The sequence below is a fragment of the Nomascus leucogenys genome, chromosome 1a (genome assembly GCF_006542625.1).
Source record: "Nomascus leucogenys isolate Asia chromosome 1a, Asia_NLE_v1, whole genome shotgun sequence".
In the NCBI taxonomy this organism is placed as follows: Eukaryota; Metazoa; Chordata; class Mammalia; order Primates; family Hylobatidae; genus Nomascus; species Nomascus leucogenys.
The window spans coordinates 915,012-935,129 of NC_044381.1; the positions used below are offsets into that span (position 1 = coordinate 915,012).

The 20,118-nt window shown below is 40.4% G+C and overlaps 1 protein-coding gene across 1 annotated transcript in view; it reads left to right on the forward strand.

Moving 5' to 3' along the window:
* Nucleotides 1-20,118, forward strand: part of DOCK8 (dedicator of cytokinesis 8) — a 240,320-nt gene that overhangs the window by 52,919 nt on the left and 167,283 nt on the right. Inside the window, exons 3-4 of the mRNA XM_030815609.1 lie at nucleotides 13,232-13,407; nucleotides 16,281-16,352. Coding sequence (XP_030671469.1) covers nucleotides 13,232-13,407; nucleotides 16,281-16,352 — 248 coding nt within the window. The remainder of the gene's footprint in view (nucleotides 1-13,231; nucleotides 13,408-16,280; nucleotides 16,353-20,118) is intronic.

The window sequence follows — 20,118 nt, forward strand, 5'->3', positions numbered from 1 at the left end:
TATGACTTCAGTGGCTTGCTAGACTGGCCTTTTTATTTGTACTTTTCCTGTGTTTCAGAATTGCAGAGTATAATAAAACCATATTGCATATTGTGCATATTGTGTCCTTTTTCAGGTATATTAGATAAGCTTTACACCAAGATAAATTAGATATGCTTCTTGGTTTAATTTGTGCTAATATATGTTTAATTGAAAATCAAAAAAAATTTTTTTAATTGACTGAAGTTGTATTCCAAAATATGCAAAATTTAGTTTAAAATAGATTGGATACACTTTTAAATTTTAAACAAGTGCTTTGCTTTTTTAAAAAGTAAATGAAGGCTGCAGCTTTCTGCAGTAGTTGTCTTGGGAAATAGTGTGGACATCACTCCTAAGGAAGTTTAGCTAACAGGCTTTAACCCTTTCTCTCCATACCAGCTTTTACTTTTTTTTTTTTTTTTTTTTTGAGATGGAGCTTAGCTCTTGTCACCCAGGCTGGAGTGCAATGGCGCCATCTCGGCTCACCACAACCTCTGCCTCCCAGTTCAAGCAATTCTCCTGCCTCAGCCTCCCGAGTAGCTGGGATTACAGGCGTGTGCCATCACATCTGGCTAATTTTGTATTTTGAGTAGAGACAGGGTTTCTCCAGGTTGGTGGGGCTGGTCTCTAACTCCTGATCTCAGGTGATCCGCCCGCCTAGGCCTCCCAAAGTGCTGGGATTACAAGCATGAGCCACCGTGTCCGGCCGCCAGCTTTTGCTTTAATGCCACAGCCTTAAATTTTCTTTCAGGAGAAATTATTTTATGTAAAGTTACAAAGGAAAATAATGCTTAATATTTGTAAGCATTCGTTTGGTAGTTTGCTGCCTCCTCAGTAAGTTTCCATGAAAGTGAATCTTGATGAATTACTACATTAGCTGGGTGGTGAAGTTAACATGTGGCTTAGCTGTCCATTTTCTAAGAGAAGATATCAAGAAAATAGCAACAATAAGTAAAATTGTTAAATTATGCAAGAATCGCGTATTCCTACCTGTCATCATTTAGTCTTAGTTCTATTTGCATGTGAATATCCTTTAAAATATATTACTCCCAGTTATTCTGCTTTACTTTTCTGAATCTCTTTTCCCATCTCTTGACTTCAACTTCAGTGTATGGCCCTTGTTCCTTCTACCTGGAGAACGGAGGCATGTGGAAGCCCAGAGGATTGAATTTTTTTTTTTCTTTTCTTTCTTTTCTTTTTTTTTTTTTTTTAGATGAATAGTCTACTTAGGAAATCCCATCTCTGTAATGTTTACCTGGTATCGTGTTGTAATGTCAGAATGAAGTGGCTGTTCTTCCCCTTGAGTTATCGTCCCGAATGAAGGTTCCCCAAAAGAAATCATCAACTTACATGGTGATTTCCTTTTACCTTTAAAAAAAATATTTCTTTTCATGGAAAGATAATGGAACATGTCGGTAAGATTCATTTCCAGGAAGGCAAAGGTCATCTAAAGACTCTCAACCTAAAGCTGTTTTAGAAAATTTTCCTTAAAATGAGAAGCCGTAGGTTTTCATTGCATTATTTTGGCTAATCGAAAAATAAGACCAAGTGCGTTCTGACCTTCGTTTCTCTTACCTTTATTTTTACAACCACCATTTCAATGGCCCACTTGCTGATACAAATGGTTGTTTAATTTTAAAAAGCACTTAATTGAAGTCGAGTTATTTAGAACCTGATCATTTACACGTCTTTGTTGTTGCTGTTTTGCAAGAGTGAAGAGCTTGGGGTCAGGTGAATCTGGGATGAAGTACAGTTGTCATTTATTAGTCATGTAATTTGTGACAAGCCACTTAATTTCTCTGAAGACTTCAGTTTCTTCATTTGTAAATCGGCATAATAATGCTGTCCCTACTAGGGAATATAGAATTATATAATAGGTCCTTTGTATATATTGGCTAATATTTCCCTCTGATGATTTGGCACTATGGAGGCACTGTGGGAGATTAAAGGAAGATCATGAATAAAAGGTGACTTCAGCTCTGAAGGGCTTTATGATCCGTTTGGGAGAACAGGTGATATAGAGTATACGGGCTTCGAAAGTGGCAGGTGTTTAGAAGAGAAAAGGATAATGACGTAATAGGAGGCAAAGGCTTGATTGAGAAGGACTGGGCAGTAAAATTATCTAGGGACAATTCAATCAGAATTCCTGGGGCTGGGGACCAAGCATCAGTATTTTCAAGTTCCCTGGGGACTTTAACTTGAAGCCCAGGTTGAGAATCATTTAAAGAACTTTGTTATTTATTTATTTATTTAAATTTTTAATGTATTTTTTGAGATGGAGTCTCGCTCTGTCGCCCAGGCTGGAGTGCAGTGGCGCGATCTTGGCTCACTGCAACCCCTGCCTCCCAGGTCCAAGCTATTCTCCTGCCTCAGCCGCCCTGGTAGCTAGGAATACAGGCGTGCACCACTACAAGTGGCTAATTTTTGTATTTTTAGTAGAGACAGGGTTTCACCATGTTGGCCAGGCTGGTCACGAACTCCTGACCTCAAGCAATCCACCCACCTCGGCCTCCCAAAGTGCTGGGATTACAGGCGTGAGCCACCGCGCCCGGCCTAGTTTTTTGTTGTTGTTGTTGTGGTTGTTGTTGAAACGGAATCTCCCTCTGTCACCCAGGCTGGAGCGCAGTGGTGTGATCTCGGCTCTCTGCAACCTCTGCCTCCTGGGTTCAAGTGATTCTCCTGACTTAGCATCCTGAGTGGCTGGGATTACAGGCACTCGCCGCCATGCCTGGCTAATTTTTGTATTTTTAGTAGAGACGGGGTTTCGCCATGTTGGCCAGGCTGGTCTCGAACTTCTGACTTCAGGTGATCCGCCCGCCTCGGCCTCCCAAAGTGCTGGGATTACAGGCTTGAGCCACTGCGCTCGGCCCATTTAAAGAACTTTAAAGGTACAAGTATTCCAAATAGGGGAGAAAATATAAAGAAAGCTAACACTTGTTTTGCCCTGTGCGCTTTGAATTTCAGAAGGTGTAGTAAGCAAACACCACTTACTAACCCTACAGATATATCCTTAGAAAATACAGTGGCTTCCGTCATAAATCTGATAAATCAGATGAGAGGAAGGGTGTATGTTTGATGTTGATTTTTCTTTTTGTTTTATTGGAGGTTTTAAAAACTATAAATGTCAGGTCTGATGACTGTGTGTATAAACATTTTTGAAGCAGATAAAATATTTTTGAATTTTGCATTTTTTAGTATGAAGGGGATCCCTCATTTGAAGTTGGTTTTCTAGATGTGATGATAAACTTGTTGCAGGTGTATTTGACACTCCTACCAAAATCCTTTGTGACCCGGGCTAGAAGGCAGCTGTAGCTAGTAAATAACCCTGTGTGTAGACTCGCTATTGCCACAGCTGTGTGAATAGATTAACCAGAGACCCTCTGGTGCCAGCCACCTATTTAGGCTAACAAGTCTATAATCAGTACCTCTGTTAAAATGAAACTGTAATATACTATTGTCTTTTCATTTATTTATTTATTTATTTATTTAGAGACAGGGCCTCACTCTGTCGCTCAGGCTGGAGTGCAGTGGTGCAATCTCGGCTCACTACAAACTCCGCCTCCCAGGCTCAAGCGATTCTCCTGCCTCAGCCTCCCAAGTAACTGGGACCACAGGCACACCATTGTGCCTGGCTACTTTTTGTATTTTTTTTGTAGAGACAGAGTTTCTCCATGTTGCCCAGGCTGGTCTTGAACTCCTGAGCTTCAGTGATCTGCCTGCCCAGGCCTCCCAAAGTGCTGGGATTAGAGGCATGAGTCATTACACCCAGCCTATTTTCTGATTGTTCAAAGCCAGACACAATGGCTCATGGCTGTATGTAATCCCAGCAATTTGAGAGGCAGAGGCAGGAGGATAGCTTGAAGCCAAGAGTTCAAGGCCAGCCTAGGCAACCGTAGTGAGAACTCATCTCTACAACAAAGTTTAAAAAAAAAATTAGCCAGGCATGGTGGCACATACCTTTAGTCCCAGCTACTTGGGAGGCTGAGGCAGAAGGATCACTTGAACTGAGGAGTTGGAGGCTGCAGTGAGCCATGATTGAGCCATAGTACTCTAGCCTGGGCAACAGAGTGAGACCCTGTCTCAGAAAAGAAAAGAGAAGAGAGGAGAAGAGAAAGAGAGAGAAGAGAAGAGAGAAGGGTAGGGAAGGGAAGGGAAGGGAAGGGAAGGGAAGGGAAGGGAAGGGAAGGGAACGGAAGGGAGGGGAGGGGAAGGGAGGGGAGGGGAGGGGAGGGGAGGGAAGGGGAGGGAAGGGAAAGAAGAGTAACGTACAAGAGAAGAGTAAGGAGACCCTGTCCCAGAGGAAAGGAGGGGAGGGGAGGGGAGGGGAGGGGACAAGAGAAGAAAGAGTTAGGATCTATGCCCTAAGGAAGCAAGAAGGATTTGAGACATTGTATAGGCCGTTAATAACCTTAAGCTACATATTTTATGGATGGAAAAATCCTATTTTTAAAAGTGAGAAAAGTTTTGAAGTGAAATGGAATGAATTAGCTGGACCATAACGGCTCTGACTGAAGAAAAGCACGTAAAAAGCCACATCCTGGATATGTACCAAACACCATGGTTACATGGCATGTTTGTATATGTAACATTTATTTTAAAAAAAAGTCTCATAGCTTAGAAGGCATTTATTTTTGTTACGTGTATAGGCTTCTGTGCAATAAAGCGACCTTTTTTATTTTACAGCTCAGGATGACTTAAATGGTTAATTGCCTGATAAATATGGTCCTCTTTTATTCTTCTGATTCTATTGTTCTTTTGCACTTCATCTTTCAGGGAGTTGGGCTATTCTTAGGTTTCATTGATTGCACTGGAAGGGGCATGATGGAAAATGAAGATCTCAAGAGAGTTTTCATGCAAATTCACAATGAGAGATAAAATAAAAGAGTGGCAGTCATTCTCTACACAGAGCAGGCATTTCTTTATTGTCAATGTGCAGCAGAGGAATCAACTCAGCCTTGGTGAAACTAGAGTGATCCCCATGGCGTCATGGCGGCATCTCCCTCTTAGTGGCGTCAGTGGTAGATTGTTGTTGGTGGAAGCAGGAAATTGTTTAGTCCATAAAGTACAGAACTTTGATATCACAGAAGGTAGAAGAACTTAACTGCCTTCAGCTTCGTTTAAAGATAGTAGAGAGCTTACTCATTCATTTGAGAAATATGTATTGGGTCTCTGTGTCAGGAACTGCTGGCACAGCAGTGAGATTGAAGATACAACAGTGAATACGATAGAGGGCCTATCCTCATGGAGTTTGCCTTTCAGAATGAGGGAAAGACACAGACAAATAGAAAATGTTGATTGTATCAGAGAGTATCGAGGGCTTTGAAGAATGAAATCGTGACCCAGAATAGATGCTTTTAGATTGGGTCATCTGTGAAGGCCTCTATCTGGAAAGGAGACACTTGGGCAGAATTCTGAATGAACTTGACGGATATCTGAAGGAAAAATATTCCAGTCAGAAGGAACAGTAAGTGCAAAGTCCCCAAGACTTCAGTAAGTGACATGCTCCAGAAACAGCAAGGAAGCAGAATGAGGCCTGAACAGAGTGGGCAATAGGAAATGCAGTCATAGAGTAAGCAGGGCTGGGTCACAGGCCTCAGAGACTGTAGAACATTGGCTCCTACTCTAAGACAGGAAGCTGCTGTGAGCATTGAGATTAGGCGTGGAACCATTTGACTTTTTATGAGGATCACTCTGGCTGCAGTGTGGAAAATAGACTGGACGAGGGAGGGCAGTTAGGAAGATGTCACGGTAACTCAGGAAAGCAATGGTGGTGCTTTGGACTAGGGTGGTGGCAGAAGAGAAGGTGAGAAGTATTTGGATTCTGGATATATTTCAGAAGCAAAGTGGACAGGATTTTCTGATGGATGATATGTAGAGTGTAAGAGAAAGAGAAGAAGCAAGATTGACTTTAATGTTTTCCACCTGGGCAATTGGTGGACTGGAATTGCCACTTGCAGAGGTGTGGAGGTATGGAAGGTATGGGAAGAGCAGATTGCCAGGAAAGTTAAGAGTTAGTTTTGAACTCATTGTGTTTGAGAGGTCTGTTAAATTACCAGGTAGTGATGTTGAGGTGTAATTGGAAAAGTCAACCTGGAATTTATAGCAGAAGTTGAGGCTGCAGATAAAAACTTGTAATTTTAAAAATGTATATTTAAAGCCATGGGAGCAAATGAGATCATTTGAGATTGAATGCAGATTGAGAAGAGATTTAGAATTGAACTCCAGGGCACTGCATAGTAGGAGGAAAACCTAGTAAAAGTGGTATCTGTAAGACAGAGTTACCAACTGTCACAATTTGCCTGGTACTGAGAATTTTCTCAGTACATGAGATTTTAAGAGACTGGGACACCCTGAGACAATTGGTTGCCTTCCACGGGAAGAAAGTATGTCAAGAGGGAGAGAGTGATCAACTGTATCCAATGCACTGTGTCCAGTAAACCAGGACTGAGCAAAAACCATTGAATTTGGCATCATGAAGTCTTAGGTGACTTTGACAAGGCTTGTCTGTTGTGAATAGCCAAGTAAGTGTGAGGACCACTCTCCAAAAGGTAAATAAACATGCACGAGGATACAGGTGCGCCACCTGGGGACATCGTGCCTCTTCCCCATCCCCACCAGGAGTGGCGTGAAGCCTCCCCCGTGCTGTAACGAGGCGGCCAGGTCCTGTGTGACTGCACATGTGATTTGGGGGCAAGTCATTTAAGCTCTCTGTTTTCACCATCCTATTTGTGAAATATTGTTTAGACTTGTGGTTTGAGTCAGCTCTCAGCATGCTATCCGTACACTACACTGTGTTAGGAGCTACGTAGATTAATTTTTAACAGATATGGTTCTGGGGTTGTAGGAATTTTCAATTTCAGAACAAATAGAATCCTATCCTTTGTCAGGAGAAATAGCCTTTGACATGTGTTAGGGGGCAAGGGAAATCTCAAACTTGCTTAATTTTAAAAATGAATATTTGGTTATGGATAATTTAAGCTTTGGTGATATTTCTAATTATTTTTTGTGTGTTTCTAGTCTACTGACCAGAAGTCTGAAAAAAATAACTAAAAAGAAAGACTGCATAAGCCTTCACTAGAGAAGTATTGAAAATTGCTTGAGGGAAGTGACTGTTTCTTTAGCTTGGTGTCTGATTGCTGTAGGACCCCAGTAGTATTTGTTGAATGAATGAAAGGAGGTGTATCAGTCAGGTTCAATCAGAGAAACAGAACCTGTAGGAAATCCATATGGATGTGTATGAAGGTATTGGCTTGCCTACTGCTGGTGTGTGGCTAAGCAAGCTTAAAAGTCCACAGGGCAGATAAGTCAGGAAGGAAATATTCCAAACAGACCGAGCCCCCTTGGGCACAAGCTGAAGCCTGGAGTCTGAACTGCCAGAGAGCCTCTACCTTCTTAGAAAAGGCTTCCAACTGGCTAAGTCAGGCCCACCCAGGGGAATCTCTCCTTTGATTAACTTAAAGTCACCTGTTTAGGGACTTTAATTACATTGGCAATATTCCCTTCACGGAAGCACTTAAATGACTGATTATGTAACTGAAAAAAGGTGTGTGCATGCTACAAAATGGCTGCAGTCTCCCTTCTGTCCTCCAGCTCTTGCGGGAGAACTCTCTTGTAGCTTACCCTGTCTGAAAACACACTGGAAAGGAATTCGAGGAAATGTAATTCAGCCTAGCCAAGTTGACACATCATGAAGCCATCACGAAAGGTAAAGCCTGGTTTAGGAACATTTGCATTTGCAGTCTTAGGTATTTTTGTCTTATTTTTCAAAAGGGGTTGGGCACGGTGGCTCACGCCTGTAATCCCAATACTTTGGGAGGCCGAGGTGAGTGGATCACTTGAGGCCAGGAGTTTGAGACCAGCCAGGCCAACGTGGTGGAATCCCGTCTCCACTAAAATTACAATAATTAGCCAGGCGTCGTGGCGCATGCCTGTAATCCCAGCTATTCAGGAGGCTGAGGCACAAGAATTTCTTGAACCCAGGAGGTGGAGGTTGCGGTGAGCCAAGATCCTGCCACTGCACTCCAGCAACAGAGTGAGACTCTGTCTCAAAAAAAGAAAAAGTTGTTTTGGTTTTTAATTTTTTATTTTTTCTTATGTTATTACATATAACGAATGATATGCATACTCTGAAAAATCATGACATAAACGTGACCTTCTTGAAATTACTTTGATCTTCATTTAAACTAGTTTTTCGTCTCCACTGACTAGGAGACCACATATAGCACAACAGCAGAGAGGGCAAAACAGTTAATTTTCATGTTTGACTTTTGAGCTTCCAGAGACCCAAGTCTTGCCTTGAACTGATCTTAGGAAATTCCTCATTCCCTACCTGACCCTGTTTCTAAATGGCATCCCTACTGAAATGCAGTGCCACTGTAACTCTCTCCAATATTTGTTTTCTTCTTTGGCTAATCACTAGATGTATGTATATATGTTTGTGTGCGTGTGTGTGTGTGTGTGTGTGTGTGTGTTGACTGCCTTATAGTAAAGCCTACTCTTGAGATTAAGACTCCTGACAGTTTAGAGAACAGAAATCTTTTTTGGTTCCTGGTTATTACTTGAATTTGCAAGAGGAACAACTGCTAGGAGGCCTAGTTAACAGTAGTTAGGGTCTCCACCGACTTGCCAAGGGCAAGACTAGTTTACACCACACTTGGAATGACCAATTTCCTCCCACTTTAGTTTCAGTGTAGAAAGAGTAGGGGAGAGAAACTATTAAATGTAGACTTGGGTGTAGTGCTAGAACCATATTCAATAATGCTATCACTGCTGTTTGTGCTTACCAGCTCTTCAGTACTGGAATAGATTCAGACCTCGAGAGTTTATGACTTTATCATCAACTGGGTATGTTGCCCTTGGCACATTGCCACACAGTGCTTAATGATGATATATGTTCTTTATCAAAATCCCCCCCCAAATAATGGCATTATTTATGTGTGAGAAAGTTGCGCATTTCACCACCTCATGGTTTATTAGAGTGCAACTCCATAAGAACAACTGGCTGTGATCCTCTGTACCCCAATGGCCAACTCAGGAGCTCAGTATGCCCTACCCAGTAGATGCTCAGCACATCACTGCTGAGTGAGGAATCATTTTCTCCCTGGATAGTCTCTGCTGGAGGTAACAGGGGCCGTGATCAGCCAGGTTTTTCATCATTTGTAGCTTTGAATTTCAGGGACATGACAAGTTTGGTTTTTTGTTTTGTTTTGTTTTTTTGGTTTTCTAGAGACGGTTTTCCTCTGTCACCCAGGCTGGAGTGCAGTGATGTGATCCTAGCTCACTGCAGCCTCGAACTCCTGGGCTCAGTGTTTCTCCCACCCCAGCCTTTGGAGTAGCCAGGAGTATAGGTGGTGTACCACCAGACCCATCTAACTTTAAAAAAAAAAAATTGTAAAGACAGTCTCGCTTTTTTGCCCAGGCTGGTCTCATACTCCTGGCTCAAGCAATCCTCCTGCGTTGGCCCCCACAAAGTGCTAGGACTACAGGTGTGAGCCACCGTGCCTGTCCAACATGACAAGTATTATTCTCTGGCAGGAAGTGAAATTTTTTTTCACTGATGATTGCACACAAATGTCATATCTCCATGAGGCTTCTACTCACTAGTTTTACAGCTCGTGTCACCTTGCTTCAAACTATGCTTCAGTATAATTTTGAAGTGTATATTTCCATTGCCTCTCCTTGAGTAATTGATATTCTTCACAATAAGTTTACATTTATTATCACTTTTATTTACTTACTATTATTACTCTGAGCAGCCAATCTTATGAGAAGCTCAGAGTGTAATGTGTGGGTCATGGTCAATATATTATTTGACTCACTTCCAAACACACTTACTATTGCCTGGTGTTTTGATTATTTCAAAATATACAGATTTCTTGAAAGGCCTGCAAAAGAAAACAATCAAAATTATAGCGGTTAAGAACATGAGCCTGCCTCGGTTTGAATTCCAGATGGGCCAGTCCCTAGCTGTGTAATCATAGGAAAATTGTTAAATCTCTAGCCTTACTTTCTTCACCTGTAAAATGAGGATACAGGCCGAGCATCCCTAGTCTGAAAATGCAAAATTCAAAATGCTCCAAAATCTGAAACTTTTTGTGTACCTCCATGACGCAACAAGTGGAAAATTCCACAGCTGACCTCACGTGACGGGTCAGTCAAAACGTTGTTTCATACACACAATACTTTATTTGTGTAAGTTTAAGTGGTACAAGTGCAGTTTTGCTACATGAATATACTGCATAGTGGTAAAGTCTGGACTTTTAGTGTCTCCATCACCCAAATAGCATCCATTGTATTCATTAAGTGATCTAGCATCCGTCACCCCCTCCCACCTTCACAGCTCTCCAAGCCTTTCATGTCTAGCATTCTGTGTCCATGTGTACACACTATTTAGCTCCCACTCCTAAATGAAAACATGTGATATCTGTCTTTCTGTTTCTGAGTTTTTTCACTTAAGATAATGGCCTCCAGTTCCATCCATGTTGCTTCAAGAGACATGATTTCATTCTTTGTTATGACTGAATAGAATTCTTCAGGCACAAAGTTATTAAAAATATTATATAAAATTACCTTCAGGCTATGTGTATAAGGTGTATATGAAACATAAATGAATTTAATGTTTCCAGTTGGGTTCCATCCCCTAGATGTCTCGTTATGTATATGTAAATATGACATGATACGAAAAATTCAAAACTCTGAAACACCAGTTGAACTCAACTTGCAGTAAGAATGCATACCTCACAGGGTTATAGTGAGGATTGAATGAGACAATCCTAGTCCAATTTCTTTGCACATAGTAATGCTCAATAATTATTACTTGAATGGGTATAAACTTTATAGTAATGAGGTTGGGGCTGGAAAAAATGCAGTTTCATTATTTCCTATAGAAGTCATTCAATCCTGACTCTAAACTCTCTATTCCATGTGGTGGTTGGGTGGGATGGGGTTGGTCCTATGGAGGTGTCTGTGGCAGATTGGCAGATGCATTTGTCTTGTGCGTAGCTGGTGTCTGTTGTTTCCTCTGGCAGAGTTCACCAGTGTCCTAATGCAAACTTAGTCCTCATCTGGCTGCTGCACAGGCTGATCTCTGGCTCCTTTAGCCCCTCATGGTTCCTGTTGTTTCATTTTGAGAGGCACCCTTCTAAGGACTATAGTCCTGTCTTCAGCTGACCTTCAGGTCCCCAGTCAGAACGAACGGAACCAACTCTGTCCCTTCTCGTAGCACCTGGAAACCCTGGGAAATGAAGGGAATGCTTTGCTCACAGCTACTGAAGTTGTCCTGTCACCTTCTCTTCTGCCCTCCTTTGCCATGGCATAGGAAAATGTAAGTCAGCAATCTCATTACTCAGTATATACCCAGAGGAATATAAATCATTCTACCATAAAGACGCATGCACGTGAATGTTCATTGCAACAGTATTCACAAGAGCAAAGTCATGGAATCAACCTAAATGCCCATCAATGACAGATTGGATGCAGAAAATGTGGTACATATACACCATGAAATACTATGCAGCCATGAAAATAATGAGATCATGTCTTTTGCAGGAACATGGATGGAGCTGGTGGCTATTATCCTTAGCAAACTAACACAGAAATAGAAAACCAAATGCTGCATGTTCTCACTTATAAGTGGGAGCTAAATGATGAGAACTTACCAACACAAAGAACAATAGACACTGTGGTCTACTTGAGGGTGACGGGTGGGAAGAGGGAGAGGAGCAGAAAAGATAACTGTGGTCCTGGGCTTAATACCTGGGTGATAAAATGATTGTACAACGAACCCCCATGACACGAGTTTAGCTATGTAACAAACCTTCACGTGTACCCCCAAACCTAAAAGTTAAAAAAAAAAATCCCAGACAGAAAGTAGGGCATATTTTGCCTAATTTGCAGCTTCATCCTCACTCCCTAACTTACGTCACTCATGTCTCCTCTATCATCAGGGACAGCAAGAGTGGGGAGGGGACGAGGCATGCCACATCTCCATTCTCTGATCTATTTCCTCTTGCCTCTTCAACAGCGCTTTGTCTCTCCTCTCCATCTTGAAGCCCTTACTGGTATATGGTTTCAAAGGGATGAAAAACCGGTTTCGTTAGTACTTCCCTTGGATCTGCCCTTGTCTCCCATCAAGGCAGTGCAAGTAAAGAATCCAAGATATTTGTTTTGTTGGTCCACTGGAGGGTACAGGTAGAGAAAAACAATAACTTCCCCACCACCCCCAGGCCCCCTTGGGCTGATGGCTCCAAAGACTCTGCCCTAAATGAACACTTCGTAGAGCTGCTATTATTATGACACAAATCTCCTTGATCTAAGTGATTCTTTTACTTTCTTAGGGTGGTCGTTCCTAAGTCTTTGGATTTCACAGAAAAGAAAATATATTTTAATTGAGGACTGAAAAGGTTGCCAACTTTTAATTTTATCAACTATAAGAACTATTTTTATAATTACCATCAATTTCTATTATTTCTTTTATTCCCCCTCTTTCCAACTGTGGAAGGTAAAATTGAAGAGCAAAGAACACTTATTTCAAAGTGAGTACATTTTGCTATATGAAAACTCAGCAGATTGCCCTGAATTTGCTTGTGTAGCTGCAGTGCAGTGGAAATTTCTTCCCGATCAGCACCAGTCACCCCAGTGACATTTAGAAATCACTGCCCTGGATTGTTTCAGCCACTGAAACACTCGGTGTTCACTGTCAGCTATGATTATATATGAAGTGCTTTCGAGAACCAATGTATAGCATAACTTAGGCCAAAAGAAACACTGTGCCTAAATACTCAGCCAAGGAGTGTTGAGTTTGCCTGGATTTCTGGAAAATTGTCTCCATTCCCTAGTTCACTTTTTTTGGGTAAACAAAACATGGCCTCGGAGAGCTTTTGCGGGAGAAATTATAAAAATTCAGCGAAGCTTTGTGATCTCATTTTGGATCTCCTCAGGATTCCTCATCAAGCTGCAATTAAGGAGAGAAAAATTCCGCCTTGGGGTGTGATTTTAATTAGTCATCATGTTTTGACTTGACTTTCTGTGCTGCATTTTTTTCCATATCACTACTTCTGTGTTTGACAGCTCCTCCAAAGAGTCGCCCTGTTTTATGCCAGGAGCGAAGTACTTACTAAGTCAAAGGAAAGCAAGGCAAACATCTACTATTGCCTTTGTGCTTTTACCGGAAAACTGGGTGAGAACCTCCTTTTCCTTTTCCCTGCCTCTCCAGCCTCAGTTTTATGACCCTGTGGAGCCAGTGGACTTTGAAGGACTTCTGATGACACACCTGAATAGCCTGGATGTGCAGCTTGCCCAGGAGCTCGGGGACTTCACTGATGACGACTTGGACGTGGTGTTCACGCCAAAGGAATGTAGGACTTTGCAGCCCTCTTTGCCGGAGGAAGGGTAAATAGTTTTCTAAAATGTAGATGTGATTGGGATTGTCATGATTGTTTTCAATAAGCGGGTGGGGGAGATGCCCTCGATCTGAACTTAAAAATAAAATAAAATTACTCAGTCCATTCAAATGTGTGGGACAGCTGTATGATATCATCACCTAAGTATGGATAGTTTTTAAATCATTAGTTTGGCCAGAGCTTTTGGTGTGGAAACTAAGCCAGTGCAAGGGATGCAGGGGGACCAAATGAAATGCTCAAGAGGAGGTTAAAAGTGCAGGCTCTGGAGCCAGACCACCTGGCTGCCAGCTCAGTGACCTTGGCTGTCACATGACCTCCCAAATCCTCGGTTTCTCCATTTGTAAAAATGTCAAGATTTTTAATAATAATTACTGAAATGCTGCCATCCAGAAGCATTTTGATTGCTTACAGTTATGAGACTGGATCAAGTTAGAAAGGTAAGGTAAACCCACATTTATTGAGCATCTACTGTGTTCTGGGTACTGAGATAAAAAGATGAATAAGTCAAAGTCCCTCCTTTGAAGAGAGTGTCATGCAGTGCTAAAACAGTGGGGAGAGCTGTGTAGAATAAACATGTGAATAGCTAATCAGGGCCTGAGTTTCTATAGTTGGCTATTCTATATGTTTATAGGCACGGGCTTTTGGTATCAAACTAACTGTGGAATTGTAGCTAAATGAAACTCCTGTTGCTTCCAAAATGTAAAAAAAAAAAAAATGTCTCTTTGGAGGTTTAGGATAAACTTTTATTTGCATTTATTTTAAAAGCCAAATTAAGATTCATATCCTCCTGGACAGATTCCATCTTCTCATCTTCCCCAGAAGGTAAAGAAGATCCTGACACACAGCCCCTGCCCTCTTTACTCTGAGATATTCTAGTTCTATTTTGGATTTTATTTCATCACAGTTTAAGGAGGTTAGATGATAATGGGGTGGTATTATTGTGAACCGTTGCTCTCTTGTTCAGACAGTTCTCACTCACATAGGAGAACTGACTGTATGTGTAGCTCTGATGTTTTAAAAATACACACTTCCCAGGAAACAAAAACACTGTCATTTTGGGGATGCATACTCCCCCATTTTCAGTCCATTTATTCAGGTATGACTTTAATATAAGTTAACAGTTACTATTTTCATCTTTAATGAAGAATCATTTATTCCTTTATGTAAAATTTATGGATATTTCCAAATATGGTCAGAATCTTGGAAAAAGCTGTTTAAAATGCTTACAGTAGCCAGTCACCCCAGCTTGTTCCCGTGGTCCCAGCTACTCGGGAGGCTGAGGCAAGAGGATCACTTGAGCCCAGGAATTTGAGTTCAGCCTGGGTAAAATAGTGAGACCCTGTTTCTTACAAAACAAAAACAAAAAACAGTACAATGAATTTAGAGGAAGGAGGAGTTTTTGTTTTCGGTTTGTTTTTTTTTTGAAATTTGATAAGGAAGATAATTTCTTTACTTAGCATCAGTTTTTTAGTATACTATTGCCTTGTCAAAAGAATTTATAGGTAACATACCTGTCTGATGACTTTAAGACAACCTCTACTGTTTCGGTTGTTGCCAGAAAGTCTTCTGTATAATTAAGGCAGGGGAAGGTATCATCATCACACCAGAGTAAACAATAGCTGACTCCTGTTGAACACCCTGTGCCTAGCCCAGGACTTTATGTTGAGCTGTGATGGCGTGGTAGTGAAAAACATGAACGCTACAGGTGAGCTGCCTGGATTCAGGTCCCTGCTCCACCACTTGCTGTGTGACTTGGAACAAGATCCTTACCATCTCATTTTTCTGCAAAGTGAGAATAACAGTAATGCCTACCTTATGGTGCTGATTGAGAATTAACTGAATTAATACATATAAAGTGATTGCCTCAGTGCATAATGCACAGTAAATGCTACCTAAGTGTAAACTATTAATATCATATATGCATCTTATTGTGTGCCAGGCAGTATTCTAAGCACTTTGCACACTAACTGATTTAATCTTCATCAAAGCTGTCTACTAAAAGGGGCACTCTTACTACTATAACGGCTTTAAGGAGAGGAAACTGAGGCACAGAAGGGTTGAGTGACTGGCTCATGGTCACATAGCTATAAGGGATGAAGCTGGGATTTGGGCAGTTAGGGCCCGGAGACTACATGTGTAACCCTTACAATATTTCATCTAATACTAACAGCATGTCTCTGTTCTTACCTCCTTGTTACAGGTGAGAAAATTAAGGCTTGTAGCATTTAAGCCTGTTTATTTCTGGTACTAATGCATTTGCAACAATAGCAAAAAGCTTTGCTACAATTGTTATTTCTGATTTCAAGACTCTGAAGCACTTGAAGAGTATTGCTCATGGTGCATTCCTTAAGCAGACATGACAGGAACCAACTGAATTAATGATCACCAACAAAAGCCAGTGTTTGCAATTTCGTCAAAGCATAAGACAACTGTTCTTTTTCCTGGCTTTCAAAAAGGAGAGCATGCGTGTCCTAACAAGGTTACACATGCATAAAAAATATGACCAAATTACCCTGTCAGAGATAGGTGTTTATACTTATTTTCCTTGTTTTGTATTCGATTACAGCTAGTTCTACCTGTCTTGTGTCAGAATGCCTTTGGGGATAGTTATAATTTAACATGATTCTGTATAATAAAGAAAACCCACAAAGCAAAAAATGCCAACGTGTTTGTCTGATCAAAGTAAAAATGTTTCTTGCCCCAGGAATACTTCAGCCATTTGGAATGATTGGGCAAGAACATCCTAAGCATTCTCACTGATAAGGATTTAAATTCATGTCATGTTCCTTGCTCATGATAAGGGATTGTTTTGTTGTTTTACCCAGTAATAACAGGTGTTTATTTCATTTTCTACCTCATTAGGGTTGAACTGGACCCTCATGTCAGGGATTGTGTTCAGACCTACATCCGGGAGTGGCTAATCGTGAACCGGAAGTAAGTTACTTTTTTTCCGCTTTTTGTATACAAATATTAATTTTATATTGTTAGTTTTTAAATATTTCTTAATACTTTGAACAGTTCTAGGTTTATAGAAAAATTGTATGGAAAATAGAGTTCTCATGTACTCCTTCCTTATCCCCACTCCGTATCACACACACAGTTCTCCCTATTATGAACATCTCACTTTAGGGTGGTACATTTGTTACCGTAGCTGAGCCAATGTGGTTATGTTGTTATTAACTAAAGTCCATAGTTTACATTAATGTTTGCTTTTTGTGTTGTATATTCTATGGGTTTTGACAAATGTGTAATGACACGTATCTGCCTTTACAGTATCATACAGAATCGTTTCACTGCCCTAAAAATCCTCTGTGTTCCACCTGTTCATCCTTCCTCCCTGGCAACCACTTTCCTTTTTTACTGTTTCCATAATTCCACCTTGTTCTTCAATGTCTTTTTGAGGCTTGGTAGCTCATTTTTTTATTGCTGAATAATCTTTCATTGCATGGCTGTACCATTGTTTATTTATCCATTCACTTACTGAGAAAGGAAGTTCTATTTTACACATAAAGAATAGACTGAAAGCTTGCCTAACCCCTAGCCCGTGGGCAGCATGGAGCCTAGGATGGCTTTGAATGTGGCCCAACACAAATTCATAAACTTTCTTAAAACATTATGAGATTTTTTTTGCGATTTTTTTTTAAGTTCAGTAGCTATTGTTAGTGTTAGTGTATTTTATATTTGGCCTAAGATAATTCTTCTTCCAGTATGGCCCAGGGAAGCCAAAAGTTTGGGCACCTGGAATACAGCCTTTTTGTTGTCTTCTAATTCTGATGAATTCCTAAGGGGAAAAAAATTAAGTGAATTGAAACCTGGCCTCAGATTCAGAGGTGGCATTCGAGTTTATGACCAAGAAATAAATTACTTGCTGGCCTTCCAGTAAGGGATCTTTCTTTTCTGCATTAATCAAACCTTCTGTGACATTGTTCTGAGCTTTTTCTTTCCATGCCATGGACCTGGACAGCACTCTCTCATGAGAAACATCTATGCACATTGAAATTCTCAACCTGCGTGGGTATACATGTTGGGGGCGAGATGTGAACTGTCTACAGATTAGGGCACACCCCACTAGAGACACATCACAGAACCTTTGACAAGATGTTAGTAGTTTAAAATTCTGATAGCCTCACTCCTCCTATACCTCAGTAAGAATTACTATTCTATGGGGTAAATGATGAAAGACTTTGAGGATTGGGTTTTATCTAGCTCCTGGAAGAGGGCCACTGAGTTTGTGCTGAGGTTTTCATGAGCAATGTCAATATGCACACATTTACAGCAGCAGAAAAAGAGAAAGCATTCGTTATTAAAAGTTACTAAGAGAAAGATGCTAATGCATCATCTGTTCTAATATGAATGGAAAACAAAGTTTGCTGGGGAGTCAAATAAAATTATGGTTTGCTGATAATAAATAAAATATTTCGGAACAAGTTGTTCCCAAGTTTTTAAATGCTATCGTTAGAGGTACTTTCTGGACATTAAAGATCTAAAAAAATCTGAGAAGGAACAACAAATAGAAAGATCCATTTTGATACATTTGGTTTTCAGATTTATTTTCTAGTTCGGGCTTGTCCACTTTTTCACTTCTCATGGCAATGCAAGCTTCTTGGAGTAGTGATTTTTCTTGATCTTGCACAAATGTAAAAGGAAAAAAATGACTCTTTTTGGAATACTTGTAGAAATTTTAGAAATAATTATGAAACAAAAATCACTCAGTTTCATTCTAGACAGATAATCATCGTGAACATTTGATGTCTGTCCTTTGAATAGTGTTGGGATTTTTTGGTATATGTTTGTATGAAAACTAAATAAGATTATAATATCATTTTTGTAACATGCATTTTCGGTTTTTGCAGTAGTGATTCTCTCCCTTTGCTATTAAATATACTTCCTCCATACAATGATTAATGATTGCATAATATATTTATACCAAAATTTATTTAACCAATTTTAGTGTTTAGGCGATTCTTTACTTTTCAGTGGTGTACTTAAAATGCAAAAACATCCTTCTCACTAAAAATTTGTACATATTTATGATTTTTTCTTTGGAATAAATTCCTACAAGAGGAATTTCTATGTCAAAGGATATGCACAAATTTAAAGATTTGGAATATACTAAATCAAGCATTATGCTGGGCGCAGTGGCTCACGTTTATAATCTCACTCAGCACTTTGGGAGGTTGAGGTAAGAGGATCACTTGAACCCAGGAGTTCAAGACCAGCCTGGGCAATATATAGAGACCCTGCCTCTACAAAAAAAAAATAAAAAATTAACTGGGTGTGATGACGTGCACCTGTAGTCCTAGCTACTCAGGAGGCTGAGACAGGAGGATCACTTGAGTCCAGGAGGTCAAGGCTGTAGTGAGCGATGACTGCACCACTGCACCCCAGCCCAGGCAACAGAGAAAGACCCTGTCTCAAAAAAAAAAGCCGGGCGTGGTGGCTCACACCTGTAATCCCAGCACTTTGCGAGGCTGAGATGGGTGGATCACCTGAGGTCAGGAGTTCGAGACCAGCCTGACCAACATGGAAAAGCCCCATCTCTACTAAAAATACAAAATTAGCCGGGCATGGTGGTGCATGTCTGTAATCCCAGCTACTTGGGAGGCTGAGGCAGGAGAATCACTTGATCCTCTAAAAATAGCTAAACTGGGAGGCAGAGGTTTTGGTGAGCCGAGATCGCACCATTGCACTCCAGCCTGGGCAACAAGAGTGAAACGCCATCTCAAAAAAAAAAAAAAGATTATTGACACTATATGTATGAATCCTCAAGAATATTAGATGTTATAATTTATCAACATTTCCAATTTTACTTGTTAAAAGATTGTCTTTTACTTTCATTTTCTTTTATTATTACATTAGGCATCTTTCTTCTATATATTTCTTGGCCATTTTTTATTTTTCCTGGTGCTCTGCTTATTCATGAAATTTGTGCATCCCTATTAATATATTTGTCTAGTCTGATTTATTTTTATAAGCACTTTATTTGTTAAAGATATTAACCCTTGTCTATCATGTATTAAAAATGTCTTCCCCAGTATGCCTTTTGTCTTTTAAAGTTGTTTTTAATTTTCAACATTCAGAATTATTTATATCGTTAAATCTATATTAATATTTTTCCTTATATTTAATTTTGGCATCATGCTTAAAATTTGATTCACAAACTTATTATTATTTTCTAAGAGTATGGGATTAAAGCATTAATCCAGACCATTAGCCACTTGACTGTTGCTTCTGTTCCCTTATGTGTCTCCATTTGTTTTTATCTTTTCTATAGAAGCAATGGTTATCCATATATTTATTCTATGCAAGTTTTTGCATCTTGTTCCCCTAAAAAAGAAAGGAATATCTGTTTTAACTTTATGTTTGGCAACATTCTAGGGATGGGATTACCATTGGCCCAGTTCTCTGCACCCCTGTGTAATGGAGCAGTTCCCTTCTCAAAGGTCACCTAGTGGACAGGGAGAAGTGTACAACTTCAGAACTCATTGTCAGTTTCTGGCAAGCTTTCTTAGAGAAAAATTGCATCTCTTTCTATCCCTCTGCCTCGTTCTCTTGCACTCTGAATCTAACACTCTGCCCATGAAAACTATAATTCCTAGCACACACTCCTCCCAGGGCTCATTCTGTCTCTATGTGCATCTGTCGTATTTTATCTGTGGGGAGAATCCAGTACACTATTGCCAGATGCCCTTCATCTCCC